This window comes from Apodemus sylvaticus, chromosome 12 (genome assembly GCF_947179515.1).
Source record: "Apodemus sylvaticus chromosome 12, mApoSyl1.1, whole genome shotgun sequence".
NCBI classification, from domain to species: domain Eukaryota; kingdom Metazoa; phylum Chordata; class Mammalia; order Rodentia; family Muridae; genus Apodemus; species Apodemus sylvaticus.
The window spans coordinates 47,511,656-47,525,277 of record NC_067483.1 but is presented as its reverse complement, the minus strand read 5'-3'; the positions used below and the strand labels follow the sequence as shown (position 1 = coordinate 47,525,277).

Sequence of the window (13,622 nt, the reverse complement as noted above, 5' to 3'; positions counted from 1 at the left end):
GAACTAATTTTATTATCAAGCGCATATTTGTGTGTGTGTGTGTCTGTGTGTCTGTGTGTGTGTGTGTGTGTGTGTAAAATCTCTCTCAAACTCTCATTTTTTCCATAAGCATTTCACTGGATAAGTGTATATCATAATTTACATGTGAGATCAATCAGGCACAGTGGCACATACCTTTAATTCCAGCACTCAGGAGGCAGAGGAAGGTTGATCTGTGTGAGTTTCAGGGCAGCCTGATCTACCAGGTGGGTTTCGAGCCAGTTAAAGCTACCCAATGAGACCCTGCATCAAAAATTATTTGTTATAGATGTAATTTCTTTTGATGAGAGCTTGGATCCAATTGTGAATATGTAAGAGGCAGTGAGGTCTTTAAAAGGTTTGGTCTCCAGAAAAGTCCTTACGTGACGACAAGTGCTTAGTCATACCAGTGTATGAACAAAGATGATGGTGTTACTAAATATTACATTATAGGACAACTGTCTCACTGAGAAAGAAGGAAGGTTTTCTAGAGGTAATGAAAGAAAATCTTAGGCAAATATATAAGGAATGTAAATTTTATAAAATTGATTTTTTGATAGAAAAGATATCCATCTGGGATGCTGTTATCTTAAGGTTGTAGAATTGAATGGACATTTATCAAATTTTTCCTATAGCTCATCATGCACGTACCCTAGTACTTCAGAACAAAAAGAAAATAGGGCAGGTTAGGATTCTTTTCAATTTTTATTAAAGCAAAATTAGATTATTTTCTTTTCTCAAATGTGTCTCTTCATGTAAAACTGTCCCAACATTGAGCATTAAACCTTTTCTCACTTTCAAAGAGATGCTTGCATAACCTTCTTGTCAACTGAACATTACTTCCAAATCCATAGTTGTTTTCTTTCCTACAACAGGCAACACACTGGCAGAACCATGCTTACATGGATGCTCCATTTGGCCTATTGTTAGTTATTCTGCCAATACTGATATCTGCCAGGATCTCAGATGGGTCTGAGAAATTTATAATCTAGCAGAAATATCTGAAGAAGCAGTTAGAGCTGCAGGATCAAGATTTTCCTTTCAAGATCTTTTTCTCTTACAAATGCTTGGTCCTTTCTGAGATAATTCCCTCTGCCATAAATAGGTAACCTGTGCTTTAAAGATGGGCAAATCCTTTTTTTTTTTTTTTTTTTTTTTTGGTCATAGATCATATTTTTTCTAATCTTCTGTGCAAATCCTTATTTTAAATCTTCAGACTATAGGATCTACTATACTTTATTAGTTCAATTATTCACCAGCATTATTCTATTTTTTGATGAATCTCATAGTATTTGTAATAGTTTTCTAAAGCTTCTATAACAATGTAGAACACATTAGAAGCCATAAGAGGCTAATTTCTCTCAATTATGAAGGATAAAGTTTCAGAATAAAAGTCTTCACATTGTTGTGATTTTTGAATATGGTGAGAAATTGATCTGTTATTATTCCTAGTTTAATGATCACCATCCCCTCAATAATCTTTTATTTATCAGTTTCCTGTATATGAGTCTATGTTGTATTTCTTCTTCTTGACAGTTCACTAGTCACATAGAAATAAATAACGATAACCATAATGACTCCATTTTAACTTCTTTATAAAAATAAAATTCCCAAATAAAGGTATATACTATAGCACTGGAAGGGTTTTGGTTTCACTGTATGAGTTTGGGATGAGAGTCACAAATTTCACCTACCATTGTTATTGTTTCACTGTGGTTTTCAAGATAGGGATCACTATATTTCCTGCAACTTGATCTCTGACCTCCTTGAGATCACTAAGATGTATCTGTCACCGTATTCTGGACTTTCCTATTCTTTTCTTTTCCTTTTGTGTGTATGTATGTACAAGTGTGTCAATGTGTCTATATATTTTTGTACAGGCATACGGTGTACGTGGAAGCATGTAACAAGTCTTCAAATACATGTGGAGTACAGAAATGTATGTGGAGTACAGATGTCAAATGCACTGTTCCTCAGGAGTCATCCCTCATGCTTTTGGGGCAGGGTCTCTGAGTTGCTGAGGGTCAACAGCGTTGTTGAGCTGTCTGCACAGTTTCTACGAAGTTCATTACTAGTGTGTGCTGGCATGCTCAGCATTTTCATGTAGATTCTCAAGAACAAACTCAAGTCCTCATGTTTGCATGATAAGCTATTTATCCTCTTACCTATTATATAATCCCTCAGTTACTTACTTTCATTTAGATGTTGCTGTAAGTAATAGAAGTGCTGATTGCATATATTTTGCATATGTAACCTCTTGTGACTTTCTGTACCCATCCTTAACCACAGCACGGTTTAAAACCACTGAACATTGAGTTCAGTTACATGACTGCAGGCTGAGGTAAAGATAGCCTTGAAGGGCATGATATTTGAAACCACATCAAAAGCCAACCATTTTGAGGCACTTAGGAAGGTGCGAAATCAAGAAGGTCAATAGCATATGTGTGTGTATCATGTAGGGTATGTATGGCAGAATGTAGAAATAGCAGCCTCTGATTGGGGGTAGGTTGGAAATAGAGTTAAGGATAATAAGGCTAAATATTGTTCAAGTAAAATATCCAAAACAGGTGAAGAGAATGAGCTTACTTACTGAGTATGTAAAGCCAATGCAATTACATAAAGGGAATGGTATATATTCCTTATAATTAGAAATCATATACACTTATAGGATTATAGGCATTTTAATGTGAAATTTTTAATGAATTTCATCTTAACTGGATATATATTGTTATGCTGTGTATATGAGTGTCATAAATGTCAAAGTCAATGATGGGGATACAATGAAATGAGAGAGTTTTGAAAACAAATAAAATATACACTGGATGTAGTCCCAATTGATCATTGAACAGATAATCAACAAGAAAAATATACAAGGCAAGCACTTATGATGAAAAACATAGAGTAATTGCTGAATAAATTTTGGTAATCTTGTTTTATTTAATCAACAGTTTAGAAACTTTGATCTGTATTATATAATCAGACCTAGTTTATAACATACAAAAATAAGTTTTGAAGTTGGCTATGAACTTTTAGACAGATGTCCATTTATAACCTTACAGAAACACACTAAGTATAATTCTAGTGAGTTTGTACTGACCCATGCTGGCAATGATGCTGTGGACAGGCAATCTGGAAGGCCCATGATAGAATGACCTTGACACATTACTTTTTCTCTGTTGGTCTTGATTCTTAAATGCTGAATTTTCTTCTTTGGTAATATTAATATAAAAACATATGTCGGAAGCATTCATAATGTATCGAGGACCTGGATTCAGCAAAATGTTTTTATTATCCTCCCTCCTAACACCAACCAAGCAGACACCAAACCTTAATTTAAAAGAAGAATATAAGAGTTTAAGAATTACAATTTAGAAAAGTCCTTAGCTTTTTGTTCTTTCAAACACTTATACTTGTAAGAAAACTAGTCAACTCTAACCAGAACATCAAATAATGAAATAGGGAGCCGGAGAGGGTCCTAACATTTAATAATCTCACTTCTAAAAGAAAAAAGCATAAATTCAATTGGTCTTAAGCATTATGGTATATATAGATGAAAAATAAAACAATATAAAATATTAGACTGCTTGTCATACAGTAGAGATAATGCTGCTTTATAATTCTTAAGATAACTAATAATGTCAAAGCTATGAACAATAAGTCTTACCTTGCTCACAATGTTTACAATCGATTGGCATAAAGAAGTCTCATATGAAATGTTATGTGAAAAGAACGTGATGTATCTGGATTGCTTACCATTTCTATTACCTTTCATACATTCAAGAACAAAACATTTCAAATGTTCCTCATTGTCAAGCATGTTCAATAGGAGAACTTCAAAACTTTGACTGTAATATTGTATTTAATATTTATTATTGATCTTTGGTAATGTTCTTAATTTCAAAATTCATCCTAATACAAAATAGTGAGTAAGTAAAATTCCAAAATATATGTAGAAGTAAAATATTATAAATAGTATCATAGAGAGTTAAAATTGAGTACATTATATATTAGTTAAGTAGAATATATTACTATAAAGTACCCAAATAAGTTTTATTAAAATACTTTAATATCACTTATTTCTGATATATTTTTAATTCCTTAAGTTACTAATTTATTATACAAGGGAAAGAAATGTGTCTAACATCCATTTATTTATTTTTTTGAGAGTGATGTGTTGTTTTAGAAAAGAAACTGAGAAGTAAGAAAGACTAGCCTTGTCCATACACTGTTTGAGGACACCCTGAGTTACGTGAGACCATGATTCAAAAAATCAAAAAGAGGAAAATTGCTATTTTTCTTTCATTTGTTGTATTAATTTTTCAACTGTTTCTGTCATTGTAAATATAATAAAACTATATATCACTTTAAATTTAATGTATGTAACAAGTACATTGTTAGATGGGTATGAATACTTAATGGAATAGGATGCTGTGAGGAACTAAGATATTGTAGAGTAGATATTCCTAACATATTTCCCACCTAGTAAAAATAACTTGTAGAAATGACGAAGTCTATAGTTAAAAATGGAACAAAAATTTTTCTTAAAACACACGAACACCAATTTGGAAAGCTGTTTAACTGTTCTGATTAATTGGTTGGTGAGTTAATTCTCCACTGGAAACAGAAACATACTTTTTGTGTGCATGGAAAGAAGCATAGGTAAAACTCTTCCCTTCATATTCAGCAAAAAATGTACTTTCTTCCAAAACGATGTGATAGACTTCATTTCCTGAGCATCTCCCGTATGTCTTCTGCCACTGTTCAGGAGACTGCTGCCCTTCTCTGCAACACAAGCACACACACATACACACAAAGGAAAACACAATAAATGGGGTTGAATGACAGTGGTTACCAGCCAGCCAATCCATAATGTCAAGAAGCAGGAAACACAATTCAAGGAGATGCCTTATGGGGCTTTGAGCTCAGAAGGATGGTATTATTCAGAAGAATGCCCAATACTAAATTAAATCCAGCATCACAAATAATACAGAGCCTTGATGAATAGTGGGTTGCAAGAAAATGAGAGTTTTATAAGACCTGATGTCAGAAGTATTTACTCTGACTATGGCTTTATGAACTCACACTTGAGGTCCTCTCTGAGGAAATGCTATATTCATGTCCAGTTATACAATCTTCATGTTAGCTTTTGTCCACTCTATAAGGAAGGCTCCTCCAAAACCATGTATTCTTTAAAAAATATTTACTTTGTAAAAAGGGCTGAGGAAAATATTTGATATTTATACCATTTCAAAATTCATGTGTTGTGTTTATTCAAATGGTAGAATTTTATGCAAGGCCTTAAGGGATAGTTAGGCCTCAAGAGTAAACTCTAGAATATATTAGAGCAACATCATCAGTTCTGAAGAACTAGCCTGCTTTTTCAACTGAGAATATATTCTAGAGACAAAAATATACAACTCAGAAATTCCTATCCAGAACCTGGGATGGGCCACAAACTGGATCATAGAAATCTAATCTACTGAAATGTGAAAATAAAAGTTTTCTTGTGTAAACTTCTCATTCTTTATTGTGAAAACAATTGAAAGTTGACTAATCTGGCATACAAAAGAGATGTTAATGGTACTTATAGAAAATAGGCATGTACATTAAGAAAATGTGTGATTTCCTTACCTTTACAATGTTCTGCCTAATTTTGTGGCTTTATGAAAGCCACAAAAATCATAATATAATGATATGATGAAAATCATATAATGTCTCTATATTATTTCCTCATTTATTTCAGTATATTTTTCTACTATTTCAGATTAAAGATTATGGATTCTAGCAGCAAAATCATCACAAATTGACAGGATATATATATATATATATAATGTTATATAGTATATAATATAATGCATATACTTATAAATATATAAATACATATATATACATACACACATATATAAATGTTATCCATTGTAATCTCTACAAGATAACTTCTTAAGGTAAGAAACTAAATGATGAACTTATCATATAGAGCTTTCAAAATCCATTTTAAAGTCAGAATATGCTCTAAAGAATTACTAAAGAAATTAATTTATCAATATTTTCAAAATGCCAATTAGCTAAAAACATATACATGTCCCCAGAGTAGAGGTCCCTCCTTCTTTACTCCATCATGAGTTTTTTAAAGAATCAGAATCAGGTACTAAAATCTACTACCAGATTTGAAATTCTGCAAATTTCAGTGAGTTAATTGACTTTTTATTTATTTGAGCTTATCCCTTCTGTGAAAAAAAGCACTAACGTTATTCTATTAGCTAAAATGATGTAAGCTAAATAAATCATCAGGATGATATTAAAATAAAAATAACCAGAAAATGGTGGCTGTCTTTTTGTTGTTCTAATAACTTCTTCTCTTCCATTTTGTCTACAGTTATTCTCCACATATCTGCCAATGTACTACAGTAATAGTCCTTTAAAACTTAATGTTCTCTTTGTAATCCCTACAAGATAACTTCTGAAAGTAAGAAATTAAATGATGAACTTATCGTATAGTGCTTTCAAAATCCATTTTGAAAAGTCTGTACTCTTTAATGTTAGTGTATTTCTTTAGAAATACTGAGAAAAGGGGAGGATTGGACTATTGATGAATGTGTTACTTCTAACTACTTCTTAAACATCATGGTTTGAATCTCAACTGTTTGCCAACACACTTATATCTGGAACATATCCAGACTTATGGGACTATTTTGAAGCCTGTGGGAACTTGAGGTGGTAAAGCCTGGCAGGCAAACATGGGTTGTCAAGTATGGGCCTCTGAAGGCCAAGTATAGCCCACCCAGCTTACTGATCCACCGATGTGTTAAAAAGCCTCTGTGACATGCTGCCATCGCACAGATGAACCACTCTGTGGACAGACTGAAATCTCTGTGAAACCCTGTATCAAAATACTCCCTTTTGCTTCTTTAAGTTGTTTTTCTCAGATACTGTGTCACTGAGGAGAATAAAAGTAAGTACATTAAGATTGATGATTCCTTGTGGAGAGAATTTCCCTTCGGCCAACACAAATAAAATCATCCTGTGGACCAAAGAACAATTTGGTAAAATGATATTTGGCAAAGACAAAAGTCTATGATGAAGATCCAGCAATTTGCGAGAACATACTGGCAACATAACAGGACGTATTTGAGATACAAAGTGATCATAGTGTCCGAGAGTTGTTATGCAGTCATACAAAATTTCTTGAAGAGAATCATGAATCTAGTTAGAAGCTGAAATGGGTACAGTGAGAGTAAAATTGATGGGCAGAGTGCAGACTCACTCCAAAATCCCTTCTTCCGTCATGTGCTTCTCGTCTTGCTACTTTACAATCTTGCTTCCCCTCTTGGGAAGGATCATCTCATTAGGGACCCCCCTCTTCTTGACTTCCCTAAAAGCTTCTAAGAAGTAACCAAGAACCTTTATTTTTTTTTAATTTTATTTATTTATTTATTATATGTAAGTACACTCAAGCTGTCTTCAGACACACCAGAAGAGGGCATCAGATCTCGTTACAGGTGGTTGTGAGCCACCATGTGGTTGCTGGGATTTGAACTCAGGACCTTCAGAAGAGCAGTTAGTGCTCTTACCCACTGAGCCATCTCTCCAGCCCAAAAGGATTTATTTATTTTATGTATATGAGTACACTGCAGCTGTCAGAAGAGGGCATCAAATCCTATTACAGGGTGGTTGTGAGCCACCATGTGGTGCTGGGAATTGAACTCAGGACCTCTGGAAGAGCAGTCAGTGCTCTTAGCCGCTGAACCATCTCTCCAGCCCTTACTTTTTATTAATTATAAAGATGTAAAATTTTCTCAATGAAATTCAGGTCATTTGTTTGAAAGCAGATGTGATCACTTTCTCAACTATGTTCACAGCAACTTTAATCATATCAGCCAGAAAATGGAATCAACCTAGATATCTCTCAACAGAAGAATGGATAAAGAAAATGTGGTACATTTACAACTATTAAATTTATAGCATTACTCAGCTATTAAAAACAATGGCATCATAAAATTTGCAGAGACAGCAGGAGAACACAGGCACAGAATCAACTGACCAGGACACCTGGGGCATGCAGAGATCAGGTAGCCTATAGGAGTCTGACAAAGGTCTTCAGTATACACATTATAGATGAATCACTTGGACTTTTTCTGGGAATTTTAACAGTAGAAACAAGGAAGGTGGATGATGGAGTATCCCTGATTCTTTCCTTCTTGTTGAAACCTTTTCCTCCTACTGGGTTGCCTTGTCCAGCCTTGATGTGATGGTATGCGTGTGCCTGGTCTTATTGTAACTTGTTATGCTGTGTTTGGTAAATGTTCCTGGGAGGCCTGGTATTTTTTGGGGAGGGATTGTAGAGGCAGATGATTTGGAGAAGAGAAGTAGCAGCAGTAACTAGGGGTAGAGGAGGGAGTAGAAATTGTGGTCCAGAAGTAATACATGAGAAATAAATTAAATAAATAAATAAATAAATAAATAAATAAATAAATAAATAAAGTAGATGTAGAAATTTCAACAAGTAATGATGGCAGTATACAGTCTCATAAAACAGTGATTGTGTGCAGAGGTTTATAGATTCAATATTATGGTAATTAACAAAATGAAGAATTTAGTCAGATACTACTAAGAATAAACATGAGTGGTTAAGATTTGAGAAGAAAAATAAAGGAAAAAATGTCTAATTTTTATGAAGGATAATTTCAATGTAAATAGGATGGCCCAGAAATGACATACTAAAAGGCCAGGGGATGAAGAAAATCTGAACAAGAGATTAGGTGCTGCTGAAAGGCAGGAGCAGCAGCAACAACCATTGGCTTTTTCCTAAAACAAGGAATGCCCAGTATGTCTAAACAAGAGTGAAGAAGACAGTTTGTCTGAATCTAGGGAGAAAGAGAAGAAATTGAAGACAGCTGGCCAAGGAGAGCACTCATATTATTCAACAGATGTGACATTTTCTTGGAATGACTTGGCAGCCACTCAGATTTTAAATGTGTGCAAAAGTATGCACTTTTGTTTTAGAAAAATTCCTCTTGTCATTGTGTTAAGAATAGCTTGACAAACAGCCAGGACAAAGGAGGCTGTTTTCTGGGCCCAGCTAGTAATGAGAGCTATCACCTAAGAATCTCTTGAGTTCATCAACTTGTTTGTACTTTTCTCCATCAATGGTTAAACTTTTAAACTAGTCCTAACTAAGCTTTGTCACAACTGCTGGGTCGGACATGTTTACTATGTTGTAATAAAGATGAAGAAGCATGTGAAGAATCTCAGTGCATACGAATGATAATGGAGAATATAGAAATGGGAATTGCCATGATTTCATAATTACGCATGGTATACACATTTAAATTGTAATACTATTACAATCTAATTATATTAGACAGGTACAAACATTCTGTCAATGTTTAAAAATTTAAAAGTTAAATTTCAAAGCTTTAAATCATTTTTTTCTAATAATCTTACAAAAAGTCTATGGGGTTGAAATTTATGATCACTACTACCACTGAGGTGTCATGGTTTCAATGTTTTCTCCTTTCTACTGTAGTCAAGACTAGACTTTAATTTCTTCTGATCAATATACTCTGCATAATATCTAAGAATTCATAACAATACTACATTTTCCTTCTCCTTATTGAGTTTCAGTTCCCTATTAGTTATTTATATCTGTAGTAGTAAATTTACTTCTGCTTTCACAGCACAGCAATGGAAATTATTTTATCGTATTAATAAATAACAAAACCCCAAGAAGAAAAGGATAATGTCATTTTACTACTACTATGATTCCAAGATATGACCTCCATTTGTAAGTTAGAGTAAATGCTTCTCTTAAAATTATATATTTGGTAAAAGATGATAAAAATGAGTTAATATCATTTTTCTACAATTTTTGTAGATACAATATTTTTTATGGTATGTGAATTTGATCACCATATGCTTATATTAAGTCTTGAATTTTTTCTCTGAGTCTGTATGTTTCCTTTCTTTCAATCTTTCTTTCATTTTGTTTTTTAATTCTTTTTTTTTTTTGCAGTACCATATGTTTTTTATTGCTATTCTTGAGGCAATTCCTCCAGCACTATAACTTTTCTGAGTATTGGTTTTACTTTCTGGGGTCTTCTGTGACTCCACATGAATATTAGATTTTTTTCCCCCTATTTCTGTGAAAAGGAATGTGTCTAAATGCATTGAATCTAAAAATAGATTTGGGCAGAATGGTCATTTCACAATAGCAGTTCTAGAACTTCATTTCTTCCCACTTTCTAGTGTTTTACTTATCACACATGCTTAAAGGTTTCATTGTAGAAAGCTTTCATCTCTTTGGTAAGATTTATTTGCTAATATTTTACTTTCCATTGGAATATTGAATGAGACTTTGTACAATATGTATTTCTTGATACCTTTTTCTTAGTGTTCAGTAAAATATTTACTTATAATATTAACCAGCATAAAACAATTTCTGAGTAAGAGTCTGGGCTATAGAGGTGGTAGCTGATTTATCCACATAGGGTTTAAAAGTTGGTGGAGTAGATACCATGAATGTCATTTTGTGTCTGGGTGAACATTTTCTAGTTCTATCATTTGCCTGCAAATTTCTTGATATCCTTGTTTTTAATAGCTGAGTAGTATTTCATTGTATAGATAAGTCAAATTGTCTTTATTCATTCTTTGCCTGAGGAATATCAAGGTTGTTTGCAGTTTTCTGGCTACTACACATATATCTGCTATGAACATAGTGAAACAAGTATCCTTGCAGTGTGGTAGAAGATCTTTTGTATATATGCCCAGGAGTGGAATAACTGGATCTTGTGGTAGAACTGTTTCAAATTTTCTGAGAAGCCACAAAATCGATTTCCAGAGTGGTTGTACAAGTTTGCACCCCCAACCAGCAATGAAGGAGTGTTCCTCATGCTTCACACCCTTATCAGCATGTGTTTTTGCTTGAGGTTTTGATCTTAGAATTTCAGAATCATCTTTATTTGCTTTTTCTTATGACTAAGGACATAGAATGTTTTTAAGTGTGTTTCTCAGTCATCAGATGCTTCTCTGTTGAGAATTCCCTGTTTAGCTTTATACCCTAGTTTTAATTGGGTTATTTGGTTTGTTGGTGACTAATTTTTGAGTCACCTTTGGTATATTTTGTCTTTATACATTTTGAATATTAGCCCTCTGTCAGATATAGACTTGGTGAAGATTTTTTCCCATTCTATAGGCTGCCATGTTTTTCCTATTGATTGTATCCTTTGCCTTACAGAAAGAAGCTTTACAGTTTCATGTGCTTTCATTTATTAATTGTCGGTCTTAGTAGATGAGCTATTGCTGTTCAGTTCAGGAAGTTGTCTCCTGTACCAATGTAGTCAAGACTATTTCCCAATTTCTCCTCTATTAGAGTTAATGTATCTGGTTTTATATTGAAGTCTTTAATCCACTTGGACTTAAGTTTTATGCAGGGTCATTAAATGGATCTATTTGCATTCTTCTCCATGCAGACATTCAGCATGTGCTCACTTTTAAGTGAATATCAGCCATGAAATACAGAATATTAGCACTGCAATCTACAGAGTCAAATAAGTTAAATAACAAAGAGGGCTTAAGGGATGATACTTTAATCTCTCTCAGAAGGGGAAATGATGCGGGACTAGGGTTAGTGACTGGAGGGTCCCAGACACCAGGGAAGTGAGAGACTCCCAGGACCCAACTGGGATGACTTTATCTGAAATGCACAGCAGAGGGGAGATAGAACCTGTGAGACCACCTCCTGAAGAGAGACATGACCCCTAGTCAAGGGATGGGGCCACCCTCCCATCTCAAAGTTTTTAACTAAAAAATATGCCTGTCCAAAGGAAAGACAGGGACAAAAAAAAATGGAGCAGAGACTGAATAAAGGGACATCTTGGGACCACCCCACTTAGGGATTCATCATGTCTGCAGACATCAAACCCAGACAATGTTGCTGTTACAAAGAGGTGCTTGCTGAAAGGAACCTGATATGGCTTTTACCTGGGAGGTTCTGCCAGCACCTGACCAATGTAGATGTGGATGCTTGCAATCAACCATCAGACTATGCTTAGGGACGCTTGTGGAAGACCTGGTAGAAGGACTGAAGGAACATAGGTGATTGCAACCCCATAAGAAGAACAATGTCAGTTGGCCAGACCACCCAGCTCTCCCAGGGACTAGACCACCAACCAAGAGTGTACAGGGAGGGATCCTTGGCTCCAGATACATATGCAGAATAGGGTGGCCTTGTCTCACATCAATAGGAGGGAATGACCTTGATCCTGTGGAAGTTTGATACCCCAGCTTAGGGGGAAATCCTGGAACAGTGAGACAGGAGTGGGTGGGTGGGTGGTTGAGCACCTGCATTGAGGCAAAGTGGAGGGGGTAGAGGGCAAATGGGAAGCATGGGTGGAGAGGTAACCAGGAAGGGGAATATAAAAAGTTGTTACGCCTACAAGAAGTGTAGGGACAAAATGGAGAAAGGACTCCAGCCTAATTTGAGACCCATCCCATGAGCAAGAACCAATTAATGATACTATTATGCTTGCTGACAGGAGCCTTGCATAACTACTCTCTGGGAAGATCCACACAACACCTAACCAAAACAGATGCAGAGACCCACAGCCAAATATTAAGTACTGCTCTGGAGACTTATAAAAGAGTTGGGGAAAGGATTGAAGGACCTAGAGCAGATAGGACCTCCATAAAAAGAAAAACAGTCAACTAACTTGGACTGTTGGGGGCTCTCAGAGACTGAACCACCAACCAAAGAGTGAGCATGGGCTGGACCTATACTTTCTGCACATATGTAACAGATATGCAACGTGGTCTTCATGCAGGGTCCCCAACAACTGGAGCAGGGGCTCAATGATTATGCTGCTTGCTGGTGAATCCTGTTCTCATAACTGGGATGCATTGTGTGGCCTTAGTGGGAGAGGATGTACCTAGTCCTGCAGTGACTTGATGTGCCAGTGTGGGCTGGGACCCAGGGGCTCCTCCCCCTTCTCAGAGGAGAAGGGGAGGGGGGAGAGAAAAAGGAACTGTGCATCAGGGGCCTTGGAGGAGGGTGCAGGCTGCTTTTGGGATGTTAAGTGAATAAACAAATTAATTAAAAGAAAGAAAATTGGTGGACAAGTGACTAGCTAACAACAAATATTTTCATCTTATATATCTTATTAGTGGATAGGAAAGTCAAAGAATCTAACCTCATGCGATCTGGTCAACATGGCTGCCTAGGCCAGACCTAAACAAGAATAATATCAACAGAGAGCTTAACATGGAAATGTGGAAGCTTAGAGGACTTCAGCCCCAGTCAAAGAACAGCAGGAGAGTAAAGAGTGATGAGAGCAGGGAATAGTCTCTGTCAAGACAAAGCAAAGCAAAACAAAACAAAAGAAAACAAAACAAAACAAAAACACCACTCAAATTGACCAGTACTGTGTTGGCAACTCTGAAAGAATAAATAACATAAAAGTTGCATATGAACTGAGAATTTTGTGGTTATAAATTTAAGAATACACCATATATATGTTCACATGCACACACACACACACACACACACACACACACACACTAAATAGATAGTGTGAATACAGTTGATTAAGATCTTGAAGCCTGCCCCCTTT

The 13,622-nt window shown here is 35.4% G+C and overlaps 1 protein-coding gene across 1 annotated transcript in view; it reads right to left on the bottom strand.

Annotated features, from left to right (window-relative positions):
• The window catches only part of LOC127697044 (potassium channel subfamily T member 2), a 145,034-nt gene that overhangs the window by 53,249 nt on the left and 78,163 nt on the right, over positions 1 to 13,622 (bottom strand). The window contains exons 8-9 of the mRNA XM_052199920.1: positions 4,651 to 4,800; positions 3,116 to 3,345 (exon numbers count right to left, since the gene is read on the bottom strand). Of these exons, the coding sequence (XP_052055880.1) occupies positions 3,116 to 3,345; positions 4,651 to 4,800 (380 nt within the window). The remainder of the gene's footprint in view (positions 1 to 3,115; positions 3,346 to 4,650; positions 4,801 to 13,622) is intronic.